A 22,501-nucleotide genomic window follows, 5' to 3' on the forward strand; every position below is an offset into this window, starting at 1 on the left:
GGGTACCCTTTGTTTTTGTACATATAACAATACCAGTCCATTGGTCAAGGCCCACAGTCTAAGTTGAGTGCAACATTGTTTCAACTATATCATATAGTAATGTTAATCTCGGTGTCACACAGGATCCCTTGCTTCCTGTGTAAGGAGCTACAGTTGTAGATCGAGTAAACACAGGTTTACATGATTCTGTGAAAGAGCACAAGCACACACTTTGTAGCAGGAAATTACTACAAATACTCCCAGGGACAAAAAGATCTCAACTTGCACAACATGTACTACAGATCGACTACTAGTCTCCTACATGGTACCCACATAGTCCATAGGTATTCTACGGATCATCCAGCAGTCACATCAGTGATTCACATAGGAAGAAAAATATATGTACCGCAATAGTGCAATGAAGAACATCAATACAAAAGGCCATTCTCCAGTCTGCCTCAAGAGTCACAGTCACTGGTCTCAGTCCAAAGGGCCAATCTTTTTCTCTTCCTTTTAACGAAAAAGTTTCACACAGCTGCTTATTATAGGTGGTATTCCTTTCTTCACATTCACTGCCCACCTTACGAAAAAACTGAGCTCTGGATAGAGAGAAAAAAACAGCAGCTGTAGATATGTATGGCCAAGGATGGTGACATTGGAGGACAGTGACCTGTAACAAATGACCAAAACTTGTTCTCATCTCTCATCTAGATCACCAAGCAGCAACAGGTGGTCGTAACTTACCCGCCCCCATAAATGAAATCTTGGACCAGCAAGTGGAGCATAAGTATCAGGTCAAAGCCAAACTCAGGAAAGGATGATGACTGAGAGTGATGGGGGGTCCCAAAATCCAAATCGGGTCGAGTAAGCAATGGCAATTGAAATATCCTTATCGAGATCGCTTCTCTTTTACCAGTTCAAAGGAGCTTTGCCAATTGGCCAGTTGCAAATCTTGAACCCGATACATGTAGGAGGAATTCAAAAACAAGACTGGTAAGATTAATATAAATTAGTGTTACACTGATGACCATCTTTTATTGATCTTTTTTTCTAAGGAACGGCTCTGCAGTTTTATTTGAAACTTAGGGCGAAAATACATGACGAGGGACTATAAAATTTTATTGTCAAACATCCGTGTGATAGGTAATGTAATGCAAACAAACATACAGAAACAGTACACTAAAATTGACAAGATACCATTTTTGTCTGAAGTGTGGAAGGTGTATGGAGGCAAATACCCCTCTTATGCCTATCTTTGCTCTGCAGCTCCCTGTTTACTGAATGAAGCATGAACCAGGACCAATTGGGGGACGCCGAGCATAAGAGTTTGTGACTGGAGCTGCAGCGATTCCACGGTGATTCAGCAGGCATCTGAAATAGTGTAACCGAGCCAAGACGGTTGTTTCCAGGTCTTGGGCAGATATGGCCTCTAACTGACTCCACATACGCTCTATGGTAATTCAATAAAGGCATATAAGGCCACACGAAAACAATAGGCATAAAAGAAGAAAGGGAAGGATGGAGAGATTTAAATACAGCGCAAGCTTCCAAAATTTGTACAGTTCATACCTGCTGCTGCAGCTGCTCGTGGCCATATCGTTTGCTGAACATCAGAGGTGTCTGCTGTCTCACCCCACATGCAAACCTCTCCACCAAGTACAAGCTTTTGCTGTGCTGTGTTATTAATTCCAGCGAGTGGCTCACTAGTGTAGAAATCTTGCCAGGGAACATCAAGATGATCAAGGTACCATACACCTTGGTTACTCATTATACATCTGAAACCCTTTTCAACAACTTTAGGGCAGACTCCAGGACCCAGCCTGCAATAAAGTGTACATTCAAGGTGTGTGATGGATGTTCATTAGCATGGAAGGTATGGTTATCAAGAACTGAAAGAAACTGATTCAGTTGCTGAACACAAACTAATGAATTACCAGTTATGCACCACGGTTAGAGGATTGAGATTTTCTTTGAATGAGTTGAAGGTTTCTTCCCTGCAAGATAAAGAGGGTAGCATGCCACAAATAAAAAGTAAACCTCATGTCCTTTTTTTTCATTTGAAGTCCTAAGCAAAAGTTAGCAAGCAGAGAGCGAACCAATTTACTGGAATCCAATTAAGGTTAATTGCTATCTCTTGAGCCTTCAGGACGAAGTATTTGTAAGCATCTTTTGTAGTCATGTTGCGTTCATGAAGCCTGGAAAATAGGTGCTGTTAAGCAGTGAAAGGAAAGGAACATTTAGCAGAAGATTGACCAACCATTTACAAAAACTAGAGCACATACCACTGTTTCACATGGGGTGTTGCATTCCAGCAACCTGAGGTGGGAAAGAGAATGAAGTTGGAAAGAAATTCACAAGAAAAAAGAAGAGCTCCATGACATAGATAGTAATTATATATCAGCATCTATTTTTAGCATGATAATGTATCAACCGTTATTGCTCTGAACTGATACATGGAAAACAAATTACAACAATGTTCACGCCGTGTTTAGTTCCAAAATAATTCTTCAAACTTCCAACTTTTCCATCACATCAAAACTTTCCTACACACACAAACTTCCAACTTTTCCATCACATCATTTCAATTATAACCAAACTTCCAATTTTGGTGTGAACTAAACACAGCCTCAGTCTAACAAACAGAAGAGATGTCACCAGTCACATCAATGAACATAATGTATTTATCGGTTACAAGATACTCTACTGGATTTGGTATGAAGTAGGCACAGATTACGAATAAATATTCTGGATAATAATATATAGCTTACAGTTTAAACTAACATTAAAGGAAAGCGGACATAAATTGTAGTTGTAACTTACAACACAGCGAGCCTTGTTTGGCAAAAGTATTACTCACTCAAGTCAAATATATCTGATGTTGGGAGACCTAAGTTTAGCTCACCCAATGTCAAATACATTTGACTTAGCTCTCCCAAGTCCCAACATCAAATATATTTGACTGGAGGGAGTATTAGAGACAAGATTTTCTTCCTAGAAATAAAAGATCTAGCTTCTAACATATCAGTTTAATGGAAGATAGTTGGCTCACACTCAAATCCAAAAGTTTGCAACATCCCAGCATCTTACACTCTTATTAATGAAGTGCCTCCTATTAAACAAGAGAAGCAGGCTAACCTGTATATACTTCATCACCACCCAAGTGGAAGAGCCCAAATGGAAAGATTTTTCTCATATCTGAAAAGGGCAAGAAGTTAATTTGGTTAAATTGCAGGAAAGACAGAATGCTGTATAACTTGCACTCTCTGTCGTTGGCTCGCTGCTTATCATGTAACATTATAATGAATATTTAGTGGGAAGATATTGTACAGAAGGATGGTCCTACTCTGGCTAATAATTTTGCACATCTTGCTCTGCTGTAGTGATTCAGACACCCAGTTGTCAAACAGTTGCATGCTAAAGTGACCGAAAAAATGCTGAACCTAATATAGGAATATAGAATTACTGGCTGTCCTGCAGAAGGACTAATCATGTGAATCCCTTTGTGTTTTGAGTTTACAGTGATGAGTAATCAAACATGGCCAAAATTTGAATTGATCAGTCCATTTTGGTGCAGCGCTAGTAGATAAAGCACTAAGGGGTAAGTACACCCATTTTGATAGTGCCTTACCTATTTCACATGTCACAATTCATTACTATAGTGATTTTGCATCCACTCTCCATGAAAACAAAAAATATTTGAGTTTGACTATAAATGAAAATATGAAGGCATGTGTCTCTGAGTAACAACCAATCCCTAAATTGAGCCAGTTTTTTCTTAAGAAGGAAAGAGGAACTAACCAGACAAAATTCCAGAAATAACTTCAAATGTGAAATTGCTAGTAACATCTAACGGTTCTCTGCACTTAGGAGAAGGCCAGAGCTTTGGATATCCCTTTCCCCTGCAGAAATTAATATTTGCATAAGTATCTCTGAGTAGATAACAAGTCAACTTCATATAATAAGCACAACAGAGCAAAACAACAGGGCAAAACCAAATCTGAAATGCTTGCTACAGCATATAAGGTAGTAACTGAATCCCAGTTGCTTGGTTATGTACACAAATATACAATGTACTCAATTAAATCACTGGATCAAATGGAACGTAGTGACACTTGAATTACTGTAACATAACGGCTGAAATGCTAGAGCTAAGAGCTTGGATTAATCACATAATATTGCAACTCTAAGCGACACAAAGAAACAGCATGTGATTATTTGTTGATTTGCACATAAGATAATTCTGTTGCACGTGAAAAGCAACTGGGACAAACCTCACTGATGCACAAGCAGAAATCTAACAGAATAGGAAATTGTACGTGCAAACTCACCATGATTCTGCATGGCCAGGCACGTCAATTTCAGCCATGACATGGATACCTAACAGATGTAAATAATAATCAGAACACATTCCTTGTAGAGCAATAACATTCTAGACAAACAACAACTAGGGAAACTGTGACAAAGAGTTCAATAAACATGTAATTGCATGAGTATCATACAATCCCCTGCGGCTGAGAGTCCCAAACTTCCAACTAAAATAGAACGATACTACACCCAGCTAGATGAAAGAAAATATATGTAATTGGAAATAAGCATACCTCTTTTCCTAGCATAGCTTTAGAGTCGGGAAGTTTCAGACGTGAAATCAGAGAACACCTTTTATAAGTGAACTGAAAGAACTTGGCAATAGAATATAAAGAAGATACAGAGAATGCGAAAGGCAAATGATAAACTTGATACCTGACAATATCACGTGCATCTTCCACAGTGTAGCGCTCCAATTTTGAATATGAACCCTTCCATAGTTTTGGATATGATGGTACTTCTAATGGAAAAGATTGCTCGTCGATGATATGCCAATGAAGAACATTCTACTGGACACAACTCTAGGTCTCAGTATATAGCAAGGGAAGAGGGAAAGGTTATTCTGGTAAAAACAACTAACACGATACAGAAGATAATATATTACCAGCTTAGAAAATGACATGGAGTCAATCACTTGTTTAATCACATCTACTGGGAGGAAATGCCTTGATGTGTCTGCAATAGATGTGACAGGGAAAATAAATATTCTTTCTGTTGTGGCTAACCAGTCATATCAGGAACATTTAAGATTATATTTCTTACCAAGGAGCAACCCACGAAAAGCAAAGCGTGGTTCGTCTTCAATGTACCATGGGGCATGACGCACTTCGACATTTTTGGTATCGTAGTTGAAAACACACAATTGACTGAATGTCTGCCATGTGCCAACCATTACAATAAGGGGAGAAAATGTTTCTTTTTTTTTTCAGGAAAGCAGAAAAAGGTAAAAGGGAACATGAAACTGTTTAAACAGTAATTAATTACTGGACTAACATACACCAGTTGATCACTGGATATATAAAATGTATCATCAATTGAGTTCTAATTCTCCAGAACCTTAGAGTATAGTCAATAATTACTTCCTCGAAACACAACACAACAATCAGCAGGTGGAAAACATACAAAAATTGAAAAGGGAGTTCCTCATAAATAAAGTTCATACCTCTAATCCACGAATAGCTCCATATATGGTGTTAGCCTACAAGGATAGATAAAATACAGCTTCAGTTTTCATACACTTGTGCATAAAAGAGAAATGTTGGACAATATTATAACTTAATAGCAACGTTTGTCTTCAGTTCTCTGAAAGTTTGCAGGGGGCACAACCGGCAAAGCTAAACTGTATATGAGTGAGGGCTACTTTAGTTGAACCCATGCCCCCAAGGCCCCAAGACCCCAAGCCTGGCAGTAGAACTCTAAAATATTCAGAGATGATGTTCGTATCAATCAACACACTCCACAAACAGTACCAACCGTTAGTTTCGTTTGATAAAACCCACAATAATATGAGCATTTCATATCAGAGTTTCCAAGAATACCACAAGAGTTGATGCATCTACTGAGAAGTGCGCAAAAATCAAATAGCTAGCTCATTAAAAAAAATCAAGTTCATTGCATTAGAGAAGTTCAGCCTTAGCTATGCTATACCGTTATAAGCTGAATTTCACTGGAAACCAGTTCATCAATATTTGCAGTAATTCCACATTGAAGTCTTCTTTTTACCACTCACTCAGCTCACTCTACTTGCTCCATAACTACGCTAGGAGTTAAACCGTACTTCAAAAAGGGAGAAGTAGTAGCCCTCACGTCAAATTCTCCCAAAACACTTCACCAACACAACACTACTGTAAAAAAAAGGGCATAATCTGGAGAAGAGGAAATGAAATCACCTCTATGGTTGCTCCACCCACGATCGAATTGACGCCGCCCGCCGCCGCGACATAGATCGTGTAGCTCTCGTCCACTCCAAGCTCCAGCTACATCACAAAAACACGGAGAAATTCACAGTGTGCGTGCTGATCCAGACGAAGCAACCGTCGAGCCAAACTCGGGAGCAGCTCGAACACACACACACGGTACCTTCTCATCGGCGGAGGCGACGACGACGGTGAGCTTCCCGACGTCGTACCCACCCGAGGCGTTGCGCGCGGCGTGCGCCCATGGAGAGAAGACGAGCGATCTGTACCTCTCGAACGCCTCGGCCACCGCCGCGGCGGCGCCGCCGGGGCCCTGGCCGTCGAGCGCGAGGTCAGGGTCGACCAGCAGGGTCCGGGAACCCGAGGTGAAGTTCCTCGGCAGCGGCCATAGGTAGACGGGCTCCCCGGCGGCGGCTGAGCTCGCCGGAGACGGGTGGCGCCGCGCTGCGGCGGCGGAGGCGGCGAGGAGGGCTAGGATGAGATAAGTGAGGAGTTTGGGGGGCATTTCTGTAAATGTGCCCGGGTATCTTGGGTTGTATATTGTGGGTTTAGGAGTTTGTGTGATGGAATCATTTGGGGCAACTTTTTATATGGGATGACAGGTGCACATTTTGCAGTTAGGCCCCCATCAGATTTGAATATTGGAATAAAATCCCTTACATCCTAATGGCTATAAACATTTGAAATTCATTCAAAAAGAGATAATCTAGTAACTAATCAAAACCAATATTTCTCAAGCTCTATCTATAAGTAGAGCATGGGGATGTGGTTTGAGTGCGAGTAACCTGGCGGAATTTAACCGGAACAAAAAAAAAGAAATATTAGGGAAAGACCTAATATTAAATAATTAGAATGAGTGGGGCTTCAAAACTAAGTCGGCTAGCCCACCATCTTGTGAAGCTAGCCGGAAGATCCTTAGGCGTTTCTCGAATTTACCGGAAACGTATTGCCTATTTGATCCATCCATGTTCATTTGGATGAAGCTTCAAAAAAATCATCACTAAGAAACCGAGAACATAATACACTTGCCTTGTTCTAAACTATCCTACGAATAGCAGCTGATTTAACGGTGCCAAATTAATGACTGTTGGATGATAATGGATACTCCTAATTGTTAGGGGGCAACAATATCTTAGGGCATGTTCACTTTGATGCTATTTTCAACCTTACCAAATTTTGGTAAAGTTGCCAAAAAAATGGCTACATTCAGTTTGTTGCCAAAATTTGGTAACTATATAAGAAATCCTGCCAAAATTTTAGCAAAATTTGGTAAGATTTTTCTTGGCATTAAAGTGAACATGCCCTTAAAATTGTGCCAAGTATGGTCATGAAGTAGAGTTCAAATTTCTAAAAACTATGTCAAATGTAGTCATGGAGTAGAACGCAAATATCGTAAAATTGTGTCAACTATACTCAATTTGTGGTCATGTAGTGGAATGCAAATACAGATACTGCCAGTGGCATAAGCCCAAAAAAGAGTGTAACCAAGCAGAGTCTGGCTCACACGTGGTGGGCAGGCTGGCAGGTGGCAGCTAGGCCCCCCATGTGGGACCCACCTGGCAGAGACGACGTTATGGATTTTACCTCAATTGTTTGCTTCCATTCGAGTCGAATGTTGATCAGCTCTTCTGCTCTTCTTGTTCTGTAGTGCAGTTTGTGTTCCCTTTTCTGATCAGTAATTTTTGGCCTGTTCCTGGTAAAAAAGAAGTTGAATTTTGATAAAATTTTTTATGATCATTTGAATGGATGGATTGGTTAGCCATTGATAGTACATCTATGTGCTTAAAAAGTTTGTATTGCTGCAAAGTGGAACCCAAGTATATTCACGCTTGAAGCAAATTAGTGATAAGGTTAGGCATCCTTTGGAGTGAAGGCTGGAGATAGCATAGCAGTAGGTGAGCTGCACTTGTCCCAGCTTAGTTCTTGTAAAATCATTACAAAATCCACAAGACTATTGATAGCATCAAACGAATATCATATCATGTGGAGCACTCCACTTGCATTTTGTTTAATCCCCATGGCTGCACGTTATCACCAGCAATATCCATATTGCAGCAGAAGATGAGTAGGATTAGTATTTTAAAGTTGTCTTAATCTGCTTGCTAATTGGATGGTTGACTTCACAAGAAACGAGCGTTGTGTTGGCTACATGAGCACGAAAATCAAGGGACTGTTCACTTTGATGCCAAAAAAAAACCTTAACAAATTTACCAAAATTTGGCAGCAAATTAAATGTAGGCATATTTTTTTTAACTTTACCAAAATTTGGTAAGGTTAAAAATGGCATCAAAGTGAACAGGCCCCAAGAGATGCGTCCATGAGCATGATACACGTCGCACGGAAAACCCATCTCCTCCGCACGAAAAACGGAACAGTCCATTAGCACGTAATTAATAGCTAATTTTTTTAAAAATGGATTAATTTGATTTTTTAATAATACTTCAAACAAAATAGGAACAAAACTTTTGGTAGAACAAAACTATATAAAAAAAAAAGCTTGTCATGTCTCCTAAATATTCTCCACTGACTAAAGATTTAACATAGAAAACAAGAGTAACAAAGCATAAGAGAAGTTGACTTTAAAGAATTAATTAAGGTATGTGGTACTAAAAGGTAAATTGTATGTGCTAATCTTGTCGATTCTGAAGTCTGAAGGAAAATCAATAAAAATAAACACAACAATGATAGCTGCAAATCAACCCATTAAGCAGAGAGAGCAAAATATTAAACAGAGAAAGCAAAGAGAGATGAAGACTAGTTGTTGCATCTCATTCCAATATAAGGTCCTCTTTATCCAGTTTCCATCCATTGTTTTGCCAGCGCAGCTGTTCTCCTCTTCTCTGAATCAATCACCTCAAGCATTCAAGCATTCCAGATAAAACAAAACAAAAACAGAGCAAAGCAAAGCAAATTGCAGATGAAACAAAGCAGAGCAAATTTGCACCAGAAGGCACTCTCGAATAGAATAGAATTTTAAGTGGCGAATCACCACAGTTCAACCGCAATAGCATAAGACTGACAGAAGGTAGTAACATCTCATGATAAGAGATGAAATTATTAATGACTTAATCCTAATTTAAGACGACACCGACGCGACGACGCAATGGCAAAGGGAAGCTGCTCAGTTGGGCGCGAAGAAGATCTCCGAGTCGATCCTTTTGGACCGGAACAGCTTCTCCATCTCCGGCGTCGCGTTGAACGACGCCTCCAGCACCTCCGGCGAGATCGCCTTCCACACCGACGTCTTCCCCGCCAGGTGACTGAAGATCGGGCTGCACAAATTCATCAATCGATGAGCACAATTATACACAAATGCAATGCTGATTCTAATATTCTATCCATGGTTTCGATTGGACTTACACAAATGCAATGCTGATTCTAATATTCTATCAGTGTTTTGATTGGAATTACACAAATGCAATGCTGATTCCAATATTCTATCCATGGTTTTGATTGGATTTACACAAATGCAATGCTGATTCTAATATTCTATCAATGGTTTTGATTATTCTATCAATAGTTTTGATTGGATTTGGAGATTGCTTACTTTGGTGTGGTGATAATGGAGAACCACTGCAGGCCGGAGGCGTCGGCGATCTTGGAGACGACGCAGAAGCGCGGCACGATGAACAGGTTGCCGCCCTCGACGTGGGTGTCCAGCACGCGCTTCCCGTCGGCGCCGACCACCTGGACGCGGCCGCTGCCGCGGATGAAGTAGGTGACCTGGTACGCCGAGTCGCACGAGAACCCCGGCGAGCACATGGAGTGGCCGTCGATCCTCACCAGGTCGGCGCCGAGCCCGACCTCCTTCACCATCGGCAGGTTCGCCGTGTTGAGCACCACCACGCGGCCGCCGTTCTTGATGTCCACGTCGAGCGGCGCCTCCAGGCAGTTGAGCGCCATGCCCTCGCGGTCGGCGGCCGACGGCTCGGGGAGCTTCTGGCCGGACTTGATCTTGACGATGCCGGAGGCAGGCTGGCTGGACACGAGCTTGACGGCGTCGGACTCGGCGAGGTCCCATGCGCGGCCGACGAACTCCGTGGAGAAGCCGGTGAAGATGCCGGTGGCACCGGTGAGCTGCATGTTTGTGAATTGGCCGGCCTTGTGCGCCTTCGATGTGTCGCCGAGGAAGAGGATGACGAGCTCGATTGGGGACTCCGGGAGGTTATGCCACCATGTCACCACGCCAAAGGGGAGTGCCAGGGAGTCTCCCTCCTTCACGGCGATCACCTTCTCCTTGCTCGCCTCCGGCAGGACAATGCCACAAGTGCCCTTGCCTGAGAAGGGGTCAAACACAGTGAAACATCATTAGTCAAATTCATCTTGAGAGATACTAAGCAAATTCATCATTAGTGAAGGAGATAAATAATTTTTCAAGTAATTATTTCAAACAGAACAAATGTAGGAAAAGAAAATTACTATACTGTGATACATCAGTCAAATTCATCTTGAAATATACTAAGCAAAATCATCATTATTGCAGGGGATAAATTAATTTTCAAGTAATTCCAAATAGAAAAAAGTCATCATTATTGCAGGGGATAAATTAATTTTCAAGTAATTCCAAATAGAACAAATGTAGGAATAGAAAATTACTAGTACATCAGTCAACTAAGTACAGCACAACATATCAGTTAAAAACAATACATTTTTTAATCAAAGTAGAAGTCTAAACCAAGATGATCAAATACTGTAACCAGATGAACCAAGCAACCTGGGAAGATGCATCAAACAATTTCAAAATATAAGCAAAGACATAGGTAAAAATACTAGTTAGGTACAACAGATCAGTAAAAAAGGGCAATTTTTATATTACTTAGGTACAGCAGATCAGTAAAAAAAAACAATTTTTATTTAGTCAAAGTAGAGATCTAATCAAGTCATATTATAATCAGATTAAACAACCCAACATGGGAGGAGGCATCAAAGACAGTAGGTAATCATTGCAGCAAACAAATTTCCAGTTAATTCTGAACACAGCAATTGTAAAAATTGAAATACTCCAGTAAAATCACATCAGTTAAAATTACAAACTTTTTATAATCGAAGTAAATATCTGATACAGTAATCATGTCCTAAACAGATTAAACCAAAACGACAAAACTGCATTGGTCACATCACACAGTAGCTAAGAAATGCTCAGCGATCTTCCAGCTAGCTCCACAAGATGATGCGCTAGACGACCTGGGTTCAAAGCCTCACCCCTTCTAATTATTTAATATGAGATCCTTCCCTAATATTTGAGTTTTTTACATCACACAGTAGCCAGATTATAACCACGATCAAAACAATACTACCCAAAATAACCACAATTCCACTTCAATCTTCGAAAATTTTTTAGATCCCTCAAATCGCAATCAGAACCGCAAGATCATCTATGGGGGTAGAGGGTTTGGGCGATCGATGTAAGAATACCTTGAAGAACATACGCAACCTTTCCGGAGTCGGAAAAGCTGGGCAGGGCGAGGCCACCGGCGTTGAGCGACAGCTTGGCGCCGCCGATGTTGGCGAGTTCCAGCATGGGCAGGTCTGCGGGGCTCCACTCGTAGTAGGTCCCACCATCGCCGCCGTACGCCTTCCTCGCCTGCCTCGGGGTCAGATCCACGGACGCCATCGCTGCAATCACAAAGAACTCGAACACGAAATCGAAAAAGAAAGGTTCTGGAAGAGGAGATGAGGAGGATTTGGGGATTGGAGAGGTTTTGGTGTGGAGTGGAGGAGGGGATCAGGAGCTCTATTTATAGCTCAAAAAAGGCCTACGATGCCGCAGTGATTATCCGTGGATTAATGAGTCGGATTAACGGATTTATCTCAAATTAGGAGGCGGTTTATCCTGAGCTTAACTGCTTTCCTCCCTTTCCCTCACGGAAATGGCGGCAACCGAACGAGCCAGACGCGTGGGAGGGGTTGGTTGAGATCTCTCCGTCACCTTAGTGGGGCCCGCATGTCAGTGGGCGACCTGAGTTCGATTTGGATTTTAGCTCGGCCGATGAAACCGTGGGGCAGGTGGATGGATACCAGTGGATATGTTTGGCTGTTTTAAGTTTTGGATTCAAATTCTTTTTGAATTTTGAGTGTATCTCTCGTTATAGATAAGATAAAACTGTGGAGTAAATGGGGTAGGAATATGAAGTTTTTGTATTAGTAGAAAACTAGATATGTTCTGCCGCGATCGAACGTTTTCTGCGTGCCGAATCTTGCAGGACAGGGAAGGAAAAGCATGGCATGATCATGGTGTGTGTTGGCGTGTCCAACATACGATTCGGGACTGCAAATCTGTAGGGGATAGACTAAAAAAAAAAGACTTCTTTTCTGTTACTACTTGTGTCACACAAGACAGTAGGAGATCAGGTAGATTAGGTAAAATCACTCCTAATTCTTCGGATGAAAAAATCAGCTTCATCTTTTGCACCTGGCGAGTAAAAGATAATGCATGCGCATGAACGAGACAAACCGATAAACGTGGCCATCAGACGACTCGGAGCCTCATCGCTGATGGAGATTGGTTAGGAGGAATCCATGATTAGATTGGAGATTTTTCGAATTGGTTCCCAAGGTCCACATTGATTCTCTCCTTTCTTTACCCCCCATCATTTTTCTGTTGTTGCCAAGCACACAACTCGCACTAGAAAATGCCTTTGCTCACATAAGCTGACATGAACATATCATTGCCTACCACCATTCCTCCCTCACATCTGAGACCAAATTCGCCTGATGAAACATGGTGTCAGTTATACTGCTCCACTTTGCATTATTGCATAACAACTTCACCAGCAAATCTAATGTTTGCAGGCTTGAACTAGAGGTGAAAAACACTATACAGTGATACATACTACATTGCTGAATATACTGATCATAAGCTCCAAGCAAGAGCAGCTGCAGGCTGCATCTCCATTATTCATATAACATATTGTACTAGCAAAGGTTCCATTACAGTATATGCACTCTCTTAGTTGAACATAAGGCCAAACCGACCCACGGTTTCGACTTAAGCCAGCAGGAGATAGTTCATAGAAAAAGTGCACACTTGCAACAACCATATCAAGGTACTCAACGGATGAGGCTACATTATTCCAACCCAATCATGCACCCAAGCTACACAAGAGTAGTAGTAGTGCCCACCACTGACATGGACCGATCAGATAAACAGCATGGTGTCCAAGCAGCACCAGAGCATAAGGGCAGGCTCTTACGCATTCACTTTTGGTGCCCATCCAGCAATCAGGTGCTCCTTAGCTGCCTTCGTCTTGATGAAAGATTCGCGGCTAAACAGAGCCTGCACAACAACAATACAGAACCCAATGATTTGATTCTGAATGTGTTTTAGAAATAATAAGACCAATCTGTCTCCACTTGGGCATTAGTGTTGTACCTCTGTGTAAGCATGAACATTGGTTAGGTCTTCCGGGATCTTCCAGCCTTTGAAATGCTCCAGAGCAACCTGGAGATGGTAGAGCTTTGGTGCCAGGCTAAGGTCAGCAGCTGAAATGTTCTGCCCGTTGATAAAGGGGCCCTGCAAACGCCAAAAGGTTTGACCATGATGTAAAGAAAGTTTGCTTTTCAACCAAAGTATCATAGTCAAACTGAATTAAGACCCATGAGGTATTGAGGTCATGACCTAGAATGCACTTAGGCGATGCCTAATAATTGCAGCATGTACATATGCAGACAGATCAAGTGCTATTACAGTGGAAATTGGATGCATCCGAGTGGATTGCAGTGTGACATGTCCAGACAGGACAAGTGTACAGACAGTGAAATTTGGATGCATCGAAATGAACAAGGAAGCACGTGTTATTCGTATCCTGTAGCAGAAAGCAACAGCCAAATCAACTGCCTATAAACACTTTCACTTACATGAGCTTTCAGATGCTCCTCGAGTGCCTGCAGTTCAGTAAGAAGTGCCTTCTCTGAACCATCATTTGGATCCTTGCTCTTCAAGAACGTTGTGAAGCATGAGAAAATTTTTGATCCCCTGTTATTACAAGTCACAGAAAAATTGAAGCCTCAAACACAGAAGGACCATAACAGATAAATAGTAAGTAACGTCAAATCTTTTTCCTTTTGAAAAGAGGCAATGTTAAAATTTATCTTTATGGAATGAAGGTTGGTGTGTATTATTGTTGAACTCAAAGATCATGCCAATAATCCTGCAGAATACACTTTGTCAAAGAGATGACAACCTTGCAAGTTGTCGCTAGGATGTCATTGAGGAAATAAAGATCAAGTACATGAAGTTTTCCTTAGATGCCTCTTGAAAATGCTAACTTATTATAGGAGGACATTTACCAGACCTGACATGCTGTGAAGAATTATTGACTAGCAATATTAATTATGAACCAACAAATATATAGGCAGAAGGTACTAATGAAGCCTCTGCTTATGAATAAAGCTTTCAAGACAAGGATATAGGAAGGATGTCTGATGTTTTATTCTAGAGAACTCAACTATAAATTGTGGATGGGGATTGGGGGTGGGGAGGAGACTTACACTGATGCATACTCAGGAGGGGTGACAAGAGACGGGGTTGGGTACTTCTCCTCAATGACTTGAGTGATCACATCAGAATCAGGAATCCATTTGCCATCACCACCGTTAAACACAGGCACCTTCCCCTCTGGGCTGATCTTCAGAAACCTGAAAGAGTTACCACAGTTCGTTAGTTTAAGTAGCTTGCAAGCAGTGGGAAGCTCCAAGTTCAAAGAGACTACATTAAACCCTTGGATCCCCTCAAATACCATTTCAGTACTTCATTAAATATTAATAGAACTAAAGTCAGGGAAATAGTATAATTAACTACTTCCAGATGAAAACATGCGAACATCCATTAGTTCATCTCTTCACTCTTCCTCCAAAAAGGTGCATCTTCTCTAAAGCACTAACAGGTAACAAAAAACACCAGAATTTACACTAGAAAGGTACATAACTTGAAAAGTATTAGCGTTTTCGTTTTCTTTTACAGATAAAGTGGAAGAGAAATGAAAGAATAATTTTACTGAATCATCATGTAAAGAGTAAAACAAAGAAACACCAAATTACTCTTTACAGTTAAGTAGCTGATGGACATTTCTAAGTTAGAGGCATCCTTTTGCTCTGGCCTCTGCTCATATTCTATATCTTGCTGAGGATTAAGACTGTTGATTTTGGTTGCTCTCCATAGTGAGCACTATAAGATCTTCAGTTTACCCCACTTGGGTTTGGATAAACCGCCCAAATCTAGATATTGACCAAACATCAGACCCATCGAAGGACTAGAACTTAAGGCATACATGCATTTCTTGATGCACATAGAGATCCCAACAAAAGCACATCTACATAACTCAAGACGGTATGAAAAACTAGCAAAATAAAGGGCTATTAACTGATACAAGACATTATGACCGCAATATCATCAATCTAAACAAATTTACGTTACAACTTACAATCTTAGTTCCGGTGATTAATTTACAGAGAGAAAATATTAATTGCTTCGTGTACTTCCTAATATAAGGCATGTTCAAGACTAGTAATAAGAAAAGATTGTTTTTCAACTTTCAGCGCAACTTACAATCTGAAGCAGGATCACAATTCAGCAAATTGTAAATCAGAGACAGCAAAGAAAGTGTGTAACCAGTAGTTCATCAAACAATCATAATTCAGGGATCCAAACAATTATAACTCATGGTGATACAGACAGACAAAAACCCCTCGTTCCTCACTGTGGCACTGTTTCTACTCCACTAGCAGCACTAAACATCTGACAATTAAGTCAAAACAGTAGAGAAAAAAGAGCCCCCAAAGTTAACGCCTACGACAAGTTCAGTCCACATCTCACAGGAAAGGAAAGCGAAATTCAATTCAGAGTGTGGGGGGAAGGAGAGGGGACGGACCAGTCGGGCTTGTTCTGGACGTCGATGAGCTTCATCTCGTAGGGCACCTTCTTCTCCTCCAGAGTCAGCAGCACCCTCTGCGAGAATGGACCTGCCAGCCACCCACGCCACACAGGAGGAGGGGAAGAACCAAAATTAGGGTTTCGAAATGGGGACGCCGGGGGAGGCGGATCCGGCGAGGTGGGGGTTGGCACTCACAGTCGCCGAGCGTGTCCGGGTGGCCGACGGCGGCCTTGACGCACACCTCCACGCCCATGGCGGCGACGACGACCTGGCGCTTCTCACGTACGGGAAGAGAAGATTTTGGGTTTCGACGGCGGCGAGCTATTGGCGGCGAGATGACCGGAGAAATGGGGGAGGCGGGATTTATAGGGAGGGGGAGCTCGCCGGAGACGGAGGGTGTGAGAATGACATGTGGGGCCCAGGAGGCGGTCCCCCCGTGTTCTGGAGGCTTCGGTATTCGGGACGGGGAGGGTAGCGTGATTGTCATGCGGACGTGGCGGCCCATGGGCCAAGACAAAATGAGTGAGGTGGTTGCGCCTAGTCCTTTTCTGTTTCGAAAGGAGGAAAGCATGAAGCATCGCAAGATTCGAGTTGCTTTTTTTTTTCACAAACAATTTAGGCCCGTTCCCAAATTTTTTTTCCGTAAAACATCAAATCTTTATATATATGTATGGAGTATTAAATGTATATTAAAGTAAAAACTAATTGCACAGTTAAGGAAGAAATCGCGAGACGAAACTTTTGAGCCTAATTAGTCTATGATTAGCCATAAGTGCTACAGCAACCCACATGTACTAATAGCGGATTAATTAGGCTCAAAAGATTCGTCTCGCGGTTTCCAAGCGACTTATGAAATTAGTTTTTTCATTTGTGTCCGAAAATCCCTTCCGATATCCGGTCAAACGTCCGATGTGACATCAAAAAATTTTCATTTCGCGATCTAAACATACCCTTCCTATGAAAAAAAATTGAATAGTATCCATTCCATTGACGAGTTTTTTTTTTGTTACATGCAATTGTGGTAGTACTACTATTGAAGTGTGATTATGGCTCCGTTTGAGATAGCTGTAATCGGTGGATTGACGAGTAATCTGATTTCTCTTATAGTTGTCTAAAAGTGTAAACTTGATGAATAATATGGAATTATTAAAAAGTTGAAAGTTTGCTCTAAAATAGTACCTAAGAAAACTTTATATAACTTTCTTTTCCTGAAATGTGAAACGCACCGTTGAGAAACTTAGAGAGCATGTAAACAATGTACGATTAGATACTCAAAGGGGCAGACAAATGGGTTTTTTCCCACTTATCTCGCTTATATTTCTTTTTTTTCCTTATAAATTTATACCATCATATATAAAATGAACTAGCAAGCTGTTTTTATATAGGAAGTGTTGCCCACCTGCAATCCTATCTGCTATGATCAATGTTTTGGCAGCAAAATCTACGGTGAGCTTTAGCGCTATTCCCTCCGTCCCAAAATATAAGAAGTTTTGGTTGGATAAGACACTTTCTGATGTCTCGTAGTACTGGGATGTATCTTATTTCAGCTAAACTTCTTATATTTTAAGATGAAGAAAGTAGAAGTAGTGTAAAGGAGAGAATGTAGACGGTGAAAGTGAAACAGGGCTAATCATCCGATGAGAGGAGGGGGAGAGGGTCACCATCAAACACAAAACACGTGTTGCATCTAATACTCCTCCCACTTAAAAAACCAAAAAAAAACAAAAGAGGTAGGGCTTGTTTGGTTTGAATCCAATTTTTGCCCTACCAAAATCTTGGTAGTGCCAAAATCTTGGCAAGTTTTGGCACTACCAAATTAGGTAGTATTGAATTTAAACTATTGTGACAAAAAATTGATAGCAAACCAAACATGTATTTGCTACTATTGAATTAGCTAAGAAATTGGTAGGACAATAAGTTGGTAGCAAACCAAACAGACCCATAATATCATCCATGGTCAGGACCATAGTTAGGACCGGAGGTGTGCGTTTTGTGGCACGTTGTGATGTTTTGTGGTTGTTGATGGACCTGCAGGGCACATCCTGACGCCGACACAATGAGATCAGGGAGTACCAGCACCACCGTCCACCGATCACAATTATGGAGTAGCATGGCATTGTAGTTGCTTCTCTCTTGTCCGGTTCTGTGAGCACGATGGGATGCGGTGCCTCGCCATTGACACCTCCCTTCCCCGCAAAGAAAATATCTAACGCCATTGATACGCAGAATCTGTGTCACTTACGCAAGAGAACAGCATGATTAAACTCTAAATATGTAAAGTTGTACCATAGTAGATGTATGTGAAAGGTCTTACACATTCTGAATCTTTCTAGCTAGGTTAACAATTCATACAACCCCGATGATCGTATCGATTTTTTTATCTGATTCATTGCTTTATTTTCTTTGACAAAAATGACCTGTAAAATAACAAAGTAAGACAATTTTACCCCTTTAAATTTTATACCACCAATAGTCTTATGATCTATTTAAATGGAAAATTAAACCGATGCATACCGTTAGATCATTTATACCGTGAATATATGCTATACTAATATGTCATACTATAAAAGTTCTCAATCATAACCATAGGAAACCAAATTCAAAACTTGACGACAATAGCATGGTTTCAATTTTATACGTATTTGGATACAATTAGACAGAAATAGTAATGGCATTTTTTAAAACAACACCTTTATAACGTAGAATTAAGGGTTAATTAGATCTATACCACTGCAATTAACCCTATCTGATATCCGTAGGCCTTCTATTTGTTCCTAGGCCCTGGCCCCTGGGTGCTCGGGCCGCGTGAGGCAGAGAGAGGCGGGCCGCATGGGCTTTTGCACGGCCCCCGTCGGCTCCGAAGCGTTCCGCATCTCACGCCGCCGCCGCCTCCGCAACGCCATGGCCGATCTGCAGGAGGACAATTCCAAATCCTACAAGGTCGCCGCTTTCATTGTCCGATTCGATTAATCCCGCGCTATCTCTCTCTCTTTATGCATTATCTGGTTGATGATGGTGCACGTGTGTATGCATTAATCAAAAACTAATCACACATGGCGTCCGACGACTCTTCTCCTCCAGACGCCAAGAGGCTACGCCGCTCGCCGCCGACCTCCACCTCTCCCGACCACCTCCTCGTCGACGAGATCCTCACGCGCCTCCCCATCGCCGCCGCCGTCCGCCTCCGCGCCGTCTCCCGCGACTGGAACGCCGCCCTCACCTCCGACCACTTCATCCTCGCCCACCGCGCCAGGGCCGCCGCCGCCGCGCGCCGCCACCCGGAGCTGCTCTTCTTCGCCGCCGGACCACCGCAACACCACCACCTTCTACGCCTGCTCGCTCCGCGGCGGCGAGGCGCCGGCCGCCGCACGCGAGCTCCTCACCATCGACTACTTCAGCGCCAAGCACGCCGTCACGTCGCCCACGCCGTGCAGGTGCCTCACCCTCGTCTCCGTCGGCCGCGCGCCGCGGTATCACCTCCTCAACCTCTCCACCGGCGATCACCTCGCGCTGCCGCCGTGCCAGCCGGCCGCGAAGGCGCACCCCGATCCGCTAGCATGGTTACCCCGTGGCACCACGAATTATCTCCCGTCGATGACGCCATGGCGCCCCTTCGAGCTCTCGACCACCGGGCTCGGCTTCACGGCGACCGGCGAGCACAAGGTGGTCAGGCTCTTCAAGAGACTCAACGGCGAGCACGCCTGCGAGGTGTACACCCTGGGAAAGCCCGGCGGGTGGCGCCCCTGCGCCGGGCGAGTGCCGGCGTCCGCGGCCAGCATCCTCCCAGCCATGCCGCCGGTGTTCGTCAACGGCTACCTCTACTGGCTGCTCCAGCCAGCCGCCCCCGGCGACGAGCAGATCCGGCGAATCCTGTCGTTCTCCATCGGCGCCGAGCAGTTCGGGTCGGTGTACGTGCCGCCGCGGCTGTCCTCCCGAATGTGCCACCTCGCCAACCTCGACGGCTCGCTGTGCGCCGTGTTCGACAACCGCGTCGAAGGCGACGTCTACGGGCTGTTCACGTGCAGCGAGCCCTCGGCGTCGCCGTCGCCGTCGTGGTCGGTGCGTTGCTCCATCTACCTGAATAGGCTGCCGCGAGAGGTGAGCGACGAGCTGATGGAGGAGCGCGTGATCGTGCCGCTCTGCACCGCCGGAGGCAAGATCCTGCTCGCCACGGGGCACCACAAGGTGTTCGCCTACGACGCCGAGCGGAACACCGTGGAGCGCGTGTTCCGCATGCAGGAGTTCGTCGATCTACGGCATGACTACATCAAGGCCCCCCTGCTGATCAACATTGGTCTCCACGACGAATGCATCGCCGACGTTCACAATGGCGACGGCGGCGGCGAGAGGATGCTGCGTGTGAACATGGGACGCCGCGACAACATGGTGGTGAAGCAAGAGGTGGCCGTCGAGTACCACGACGCTAGCAATCGTCAATTCAACGTCCTTTTGAAGGATTTAAAGAGGATAGCTGCCTGCTTCCGCCGCACATGAACATGGTTTTTGAAAATCAAATACCACATCCATTTCATATTATAAGTCGTTTGACTTTAACTTTCTCTAGTCAAAATTTGTTCAGTTTAACCAAATTTATAAAAAAAATTAGCAATATCTAGAATATCAAATCAATTTTATTAAATTTACTATTAAATATATTTTGATAATGTGTTTGTTTTGTACTGAAAATAGTATTATGTTTTCCTATAAATTTGATCAAATTTAAAGAAAATTGAGGGAGGGAGTAACACTTTATACCCGATTTCAATTTTATGGTAGAACGTGACATTATGGTAGATATCCTCACCCCCGGTGGTGGGGTTTTAGTTATTATGATTTTATGTGTTGCGGGAGTGAATAAAACTGAAAGCATATAATAACTAAAGATACATAAAGTGGACTTTCCCCCTCATTGCTATCTTTCCCCAACTCAACCTTCGACGCGGTTGTCGAACACGGCGCAAAGCGAGCCGTCGAGGTTGGTGAGGTGGCGCATGCGGGACGACAGCCGCGGCGGCATGTACACCGACCCGAACTGCTCGGCGCCGACGGAGAACGACAGGATCCGCCGGATCTGCCAGTCGCCGGGGGCGGCTGGCTGGAGCAGCCAGTAGAGGTAGCCGTTGACGAACACCGGTGGCAAGCCGGGGAGGAAGTTGGCCGCGGACGCCGGCACTCGGCCGGTGCAGGGGCGCCACCCGCCGGGCTTTCCCAGGGTATACACCTAGCAGACGTGCTCCCCGTTGCGTTTCTTGAAGAGCCTGACCACCTTGTGCTCGCCGGTCGCCGCGTCGAAGCCAAGCCCGGTGGTCGAGAGCTCGAAGGGGTCCCATGGCGACATCGACGGGAGATAACTCGTGATGCCGCCGGGTAATACCCTGGCTATTGGTTCCGAGTGTAGCTCCGCGGCCGGCTGGCACGGCGGCAGCGTGACGTGATCGCCGGTGGACAGGTTGAGGAGGTGATACCGCGGCTCGCGGCCGTCGGAGACGAGGGTGAGGCCCCTGCACGGCCTGGGCGACGTGACGGCGTGCTTGGCGCTGAAGCAGTCGATGGTGAGGAGCTCGCGGGCGGCGGCCGGCGCCTCGCCGCCGCGGAGCGAGCAGGCGTAGAAGGTGGTGGTGCTGCTGGTTCTGCGGGGTTCCGGCGGCGCGAAGAAGAGAAGCTCCGGGTGGCGGCGCGCGGCGGCGGCCCTGGCGCGGTGGGCGAGGATGAAGTAGTCGGAGGTGAGGGCGGCGTTCCAGTCGCGGGAGACGGCGCGGAGTCGGACGGCGGCGGCGATGGGGAGGCGCGTGAGGATCTCGTCGACGAGGAGGTGGTCGGGAGAGCTCGAGCTCGGGCTCGGTGGCGAGCGGCGTAGCCTCTTGGCGTCTGGCGGAGAAGAGTCGTTAGACGCCATGTGTGATTAGTTTTTGATTAATGCGTGTCACACGTGCACCATCATCAAGCAGATAATGCATATATGTATAGAGAGAGAGAGAGAGAGATCGCGCGGGGTTAATCTAATTAAGCTGACAATGAAAGCGGCGACCTTGTAGGATTCGGAATTGTCCTCATACAGATCGGCCATTGCGTTGCTTTGGATGCGACGACGACGACTTGGGTGGCGGGCCTGGCGGCGGCGTCAGATGCGGAACGTTTCGGGACGGCGGGGGCCGTGTGAAAGCCCATGCGGCCCATCTCTCTCTGCCTCCCGCGGCCCGAGCACCCCAGGGCCCAGGAACAAGTAGAAGGCCTACGAATAATAGATGAACTTATTCCTAATAGAGTGGGACCACCTATACATTTGTTGACAAATTTTCTCCTAAAAATTGATAAATGTAATTATAATACAATCGTAGTGTAATTACACTGTAACTTGTATGTAATTAC

The 22,501-nt window shown here is 44.2% G+C and overlaps 4 protein-coding genes and 1 pseudogene across 8 annotated transcripts; 1 reads left to right on the top strand and 4 right to left on the bottom strand.

Annotated features, from left to right (window-relative positions):
- Nucleotides 1–63: 63 nt before the first annotated feature.
- LOC4337620 (beta-hexosaminidase 1) lies at nt 64–6,820 on the bottom strand. 5 transcript variants are annotated; one of them, XR_010741687.1, is made up of 17 exons: nt 6,424–6,820; nt 6,234–6,320; nt 5,507–5,542; nt 5,107–5,218; nt 4,949–5,019; nt 4,720–4,850; nt 4,578–4,594; nt 4,308–4,356; nt 3,778–3,878; nt 3,115–3,174; nt 2,262–2,295; nt 2,076–2,174; nt 1,914–1,973; nt 1,549–1,799; nt 1,177–1,429; nt 724–930; nt 64–649 (listed from the first exon to the last, which is right to left on the bottom strand). XR_010741687.1 is itself a non-coding variant. In XM_015784925.2 (15 exons), the coding sequence occupies exons 1-15, from the start codon at nt 6,763–6,765 to the stop codon at nt 1,254–1,256; spliced, it is 1,626 nt and encodes a 541-aa protein (XP_015640411.1). In that variant the 5' UTR covers nt 6,766–6,820; the 3' UTR covers nt 1,078–1,253. The 5 variants fall into 5 exon arrangements, 1 of the variants encoding a protein (XP_015640411.1); XR_010741688.1 differs by having other exon boundaries at nt 724–969; XR_003242455.2 differs by having other exon boundaries at nt 64–930.
- Nucleotides 6,821–9,190: 2,370 nt separating this feature from the next.
- LOC4337621 (cocosin 1) lies at nt 9,191–11,969 on the bottom strand. Its single transcript, XM_015783967.3, has 3 exons — nt 11,676–11,969; nt 9,808–10,537; nt 9,191–9,532 (listed from the first exon to the last, which is right to left on the bottom strand). The coding sequence occupies exons 1-3, from the start codon at nt 11,872–11,874 to the stop codon at nt 9,382–9,384; spliced, it is 1,080 nt and encodes a 359-aa protein (XP_015639453.1). The 5' UTR covers nt 11,875–11,969; the 3' UTR covers nt 9,191–9,381.
- A 1,147-nt stretch (nt 11,970–13,116) lies between these two features.
- Nucleotides 13,117–16,464, bottom strand: LOC4337622 (probable glutathione S-transferase DHAR1, cytosolic). The gene is made up of 6 exons (XM_015783968.2): nt 16,328–16,464; nt 16,130–16,220; nt 14,751–14,897; nt 14,118–14,235; nt 13,633–13,773; nt 13,117–13,536 (listed from the first exon to the last, which is right to left on the bottom strand). Exons 1-6 carry the CDS (start codon nt 16,383–16,385, stop codon nt 13,450–13,452), a joined length of 642 nt encoding a protein of 213 aa, XP_015639454.2. The 5' UTR covers nt 16,386–16,464; the 3' UTR covers nt 13,117–13,449.
- A 2,616-nt stretch (nt 16,465–19,080) lies between these two features.
- LOC107277082 (putative F-box protein At2g02030) lies at nt 19,081–20,959 on the top strand (annotated as a pseudogene).
- On the bottom strand, nt 20,788–22,060 carry LOC107278455 (uncharacterized). The gene has a single exon (XM_066311064.1). It carries the CDS (start codon nt 22,026–22,028, stop codon nt 21,354–21,356), a length of 675 nt encoding a protein of 224 aa, XP_066167161.1. The 5' UTR covers nt 22,029–22,060; the 3' UTR covers nt 20,788–21,353.
- Between the last annotated feature and the right edge of the window lie 441 nt (nt 22,061–22,501).

The sequence above is a fragment of the Oryza sativa genome, chromosome 5, assembly GCF_034140825.1.
Source record: "Oryza sativa Japonica Group chromosome 5, ASM3414082v1".
NCBI lineage: Eukaryota > Viridiplantae > Streptophyta > Magnoliopsida > Poales > Poaceae > Oryza > Oryza sativa.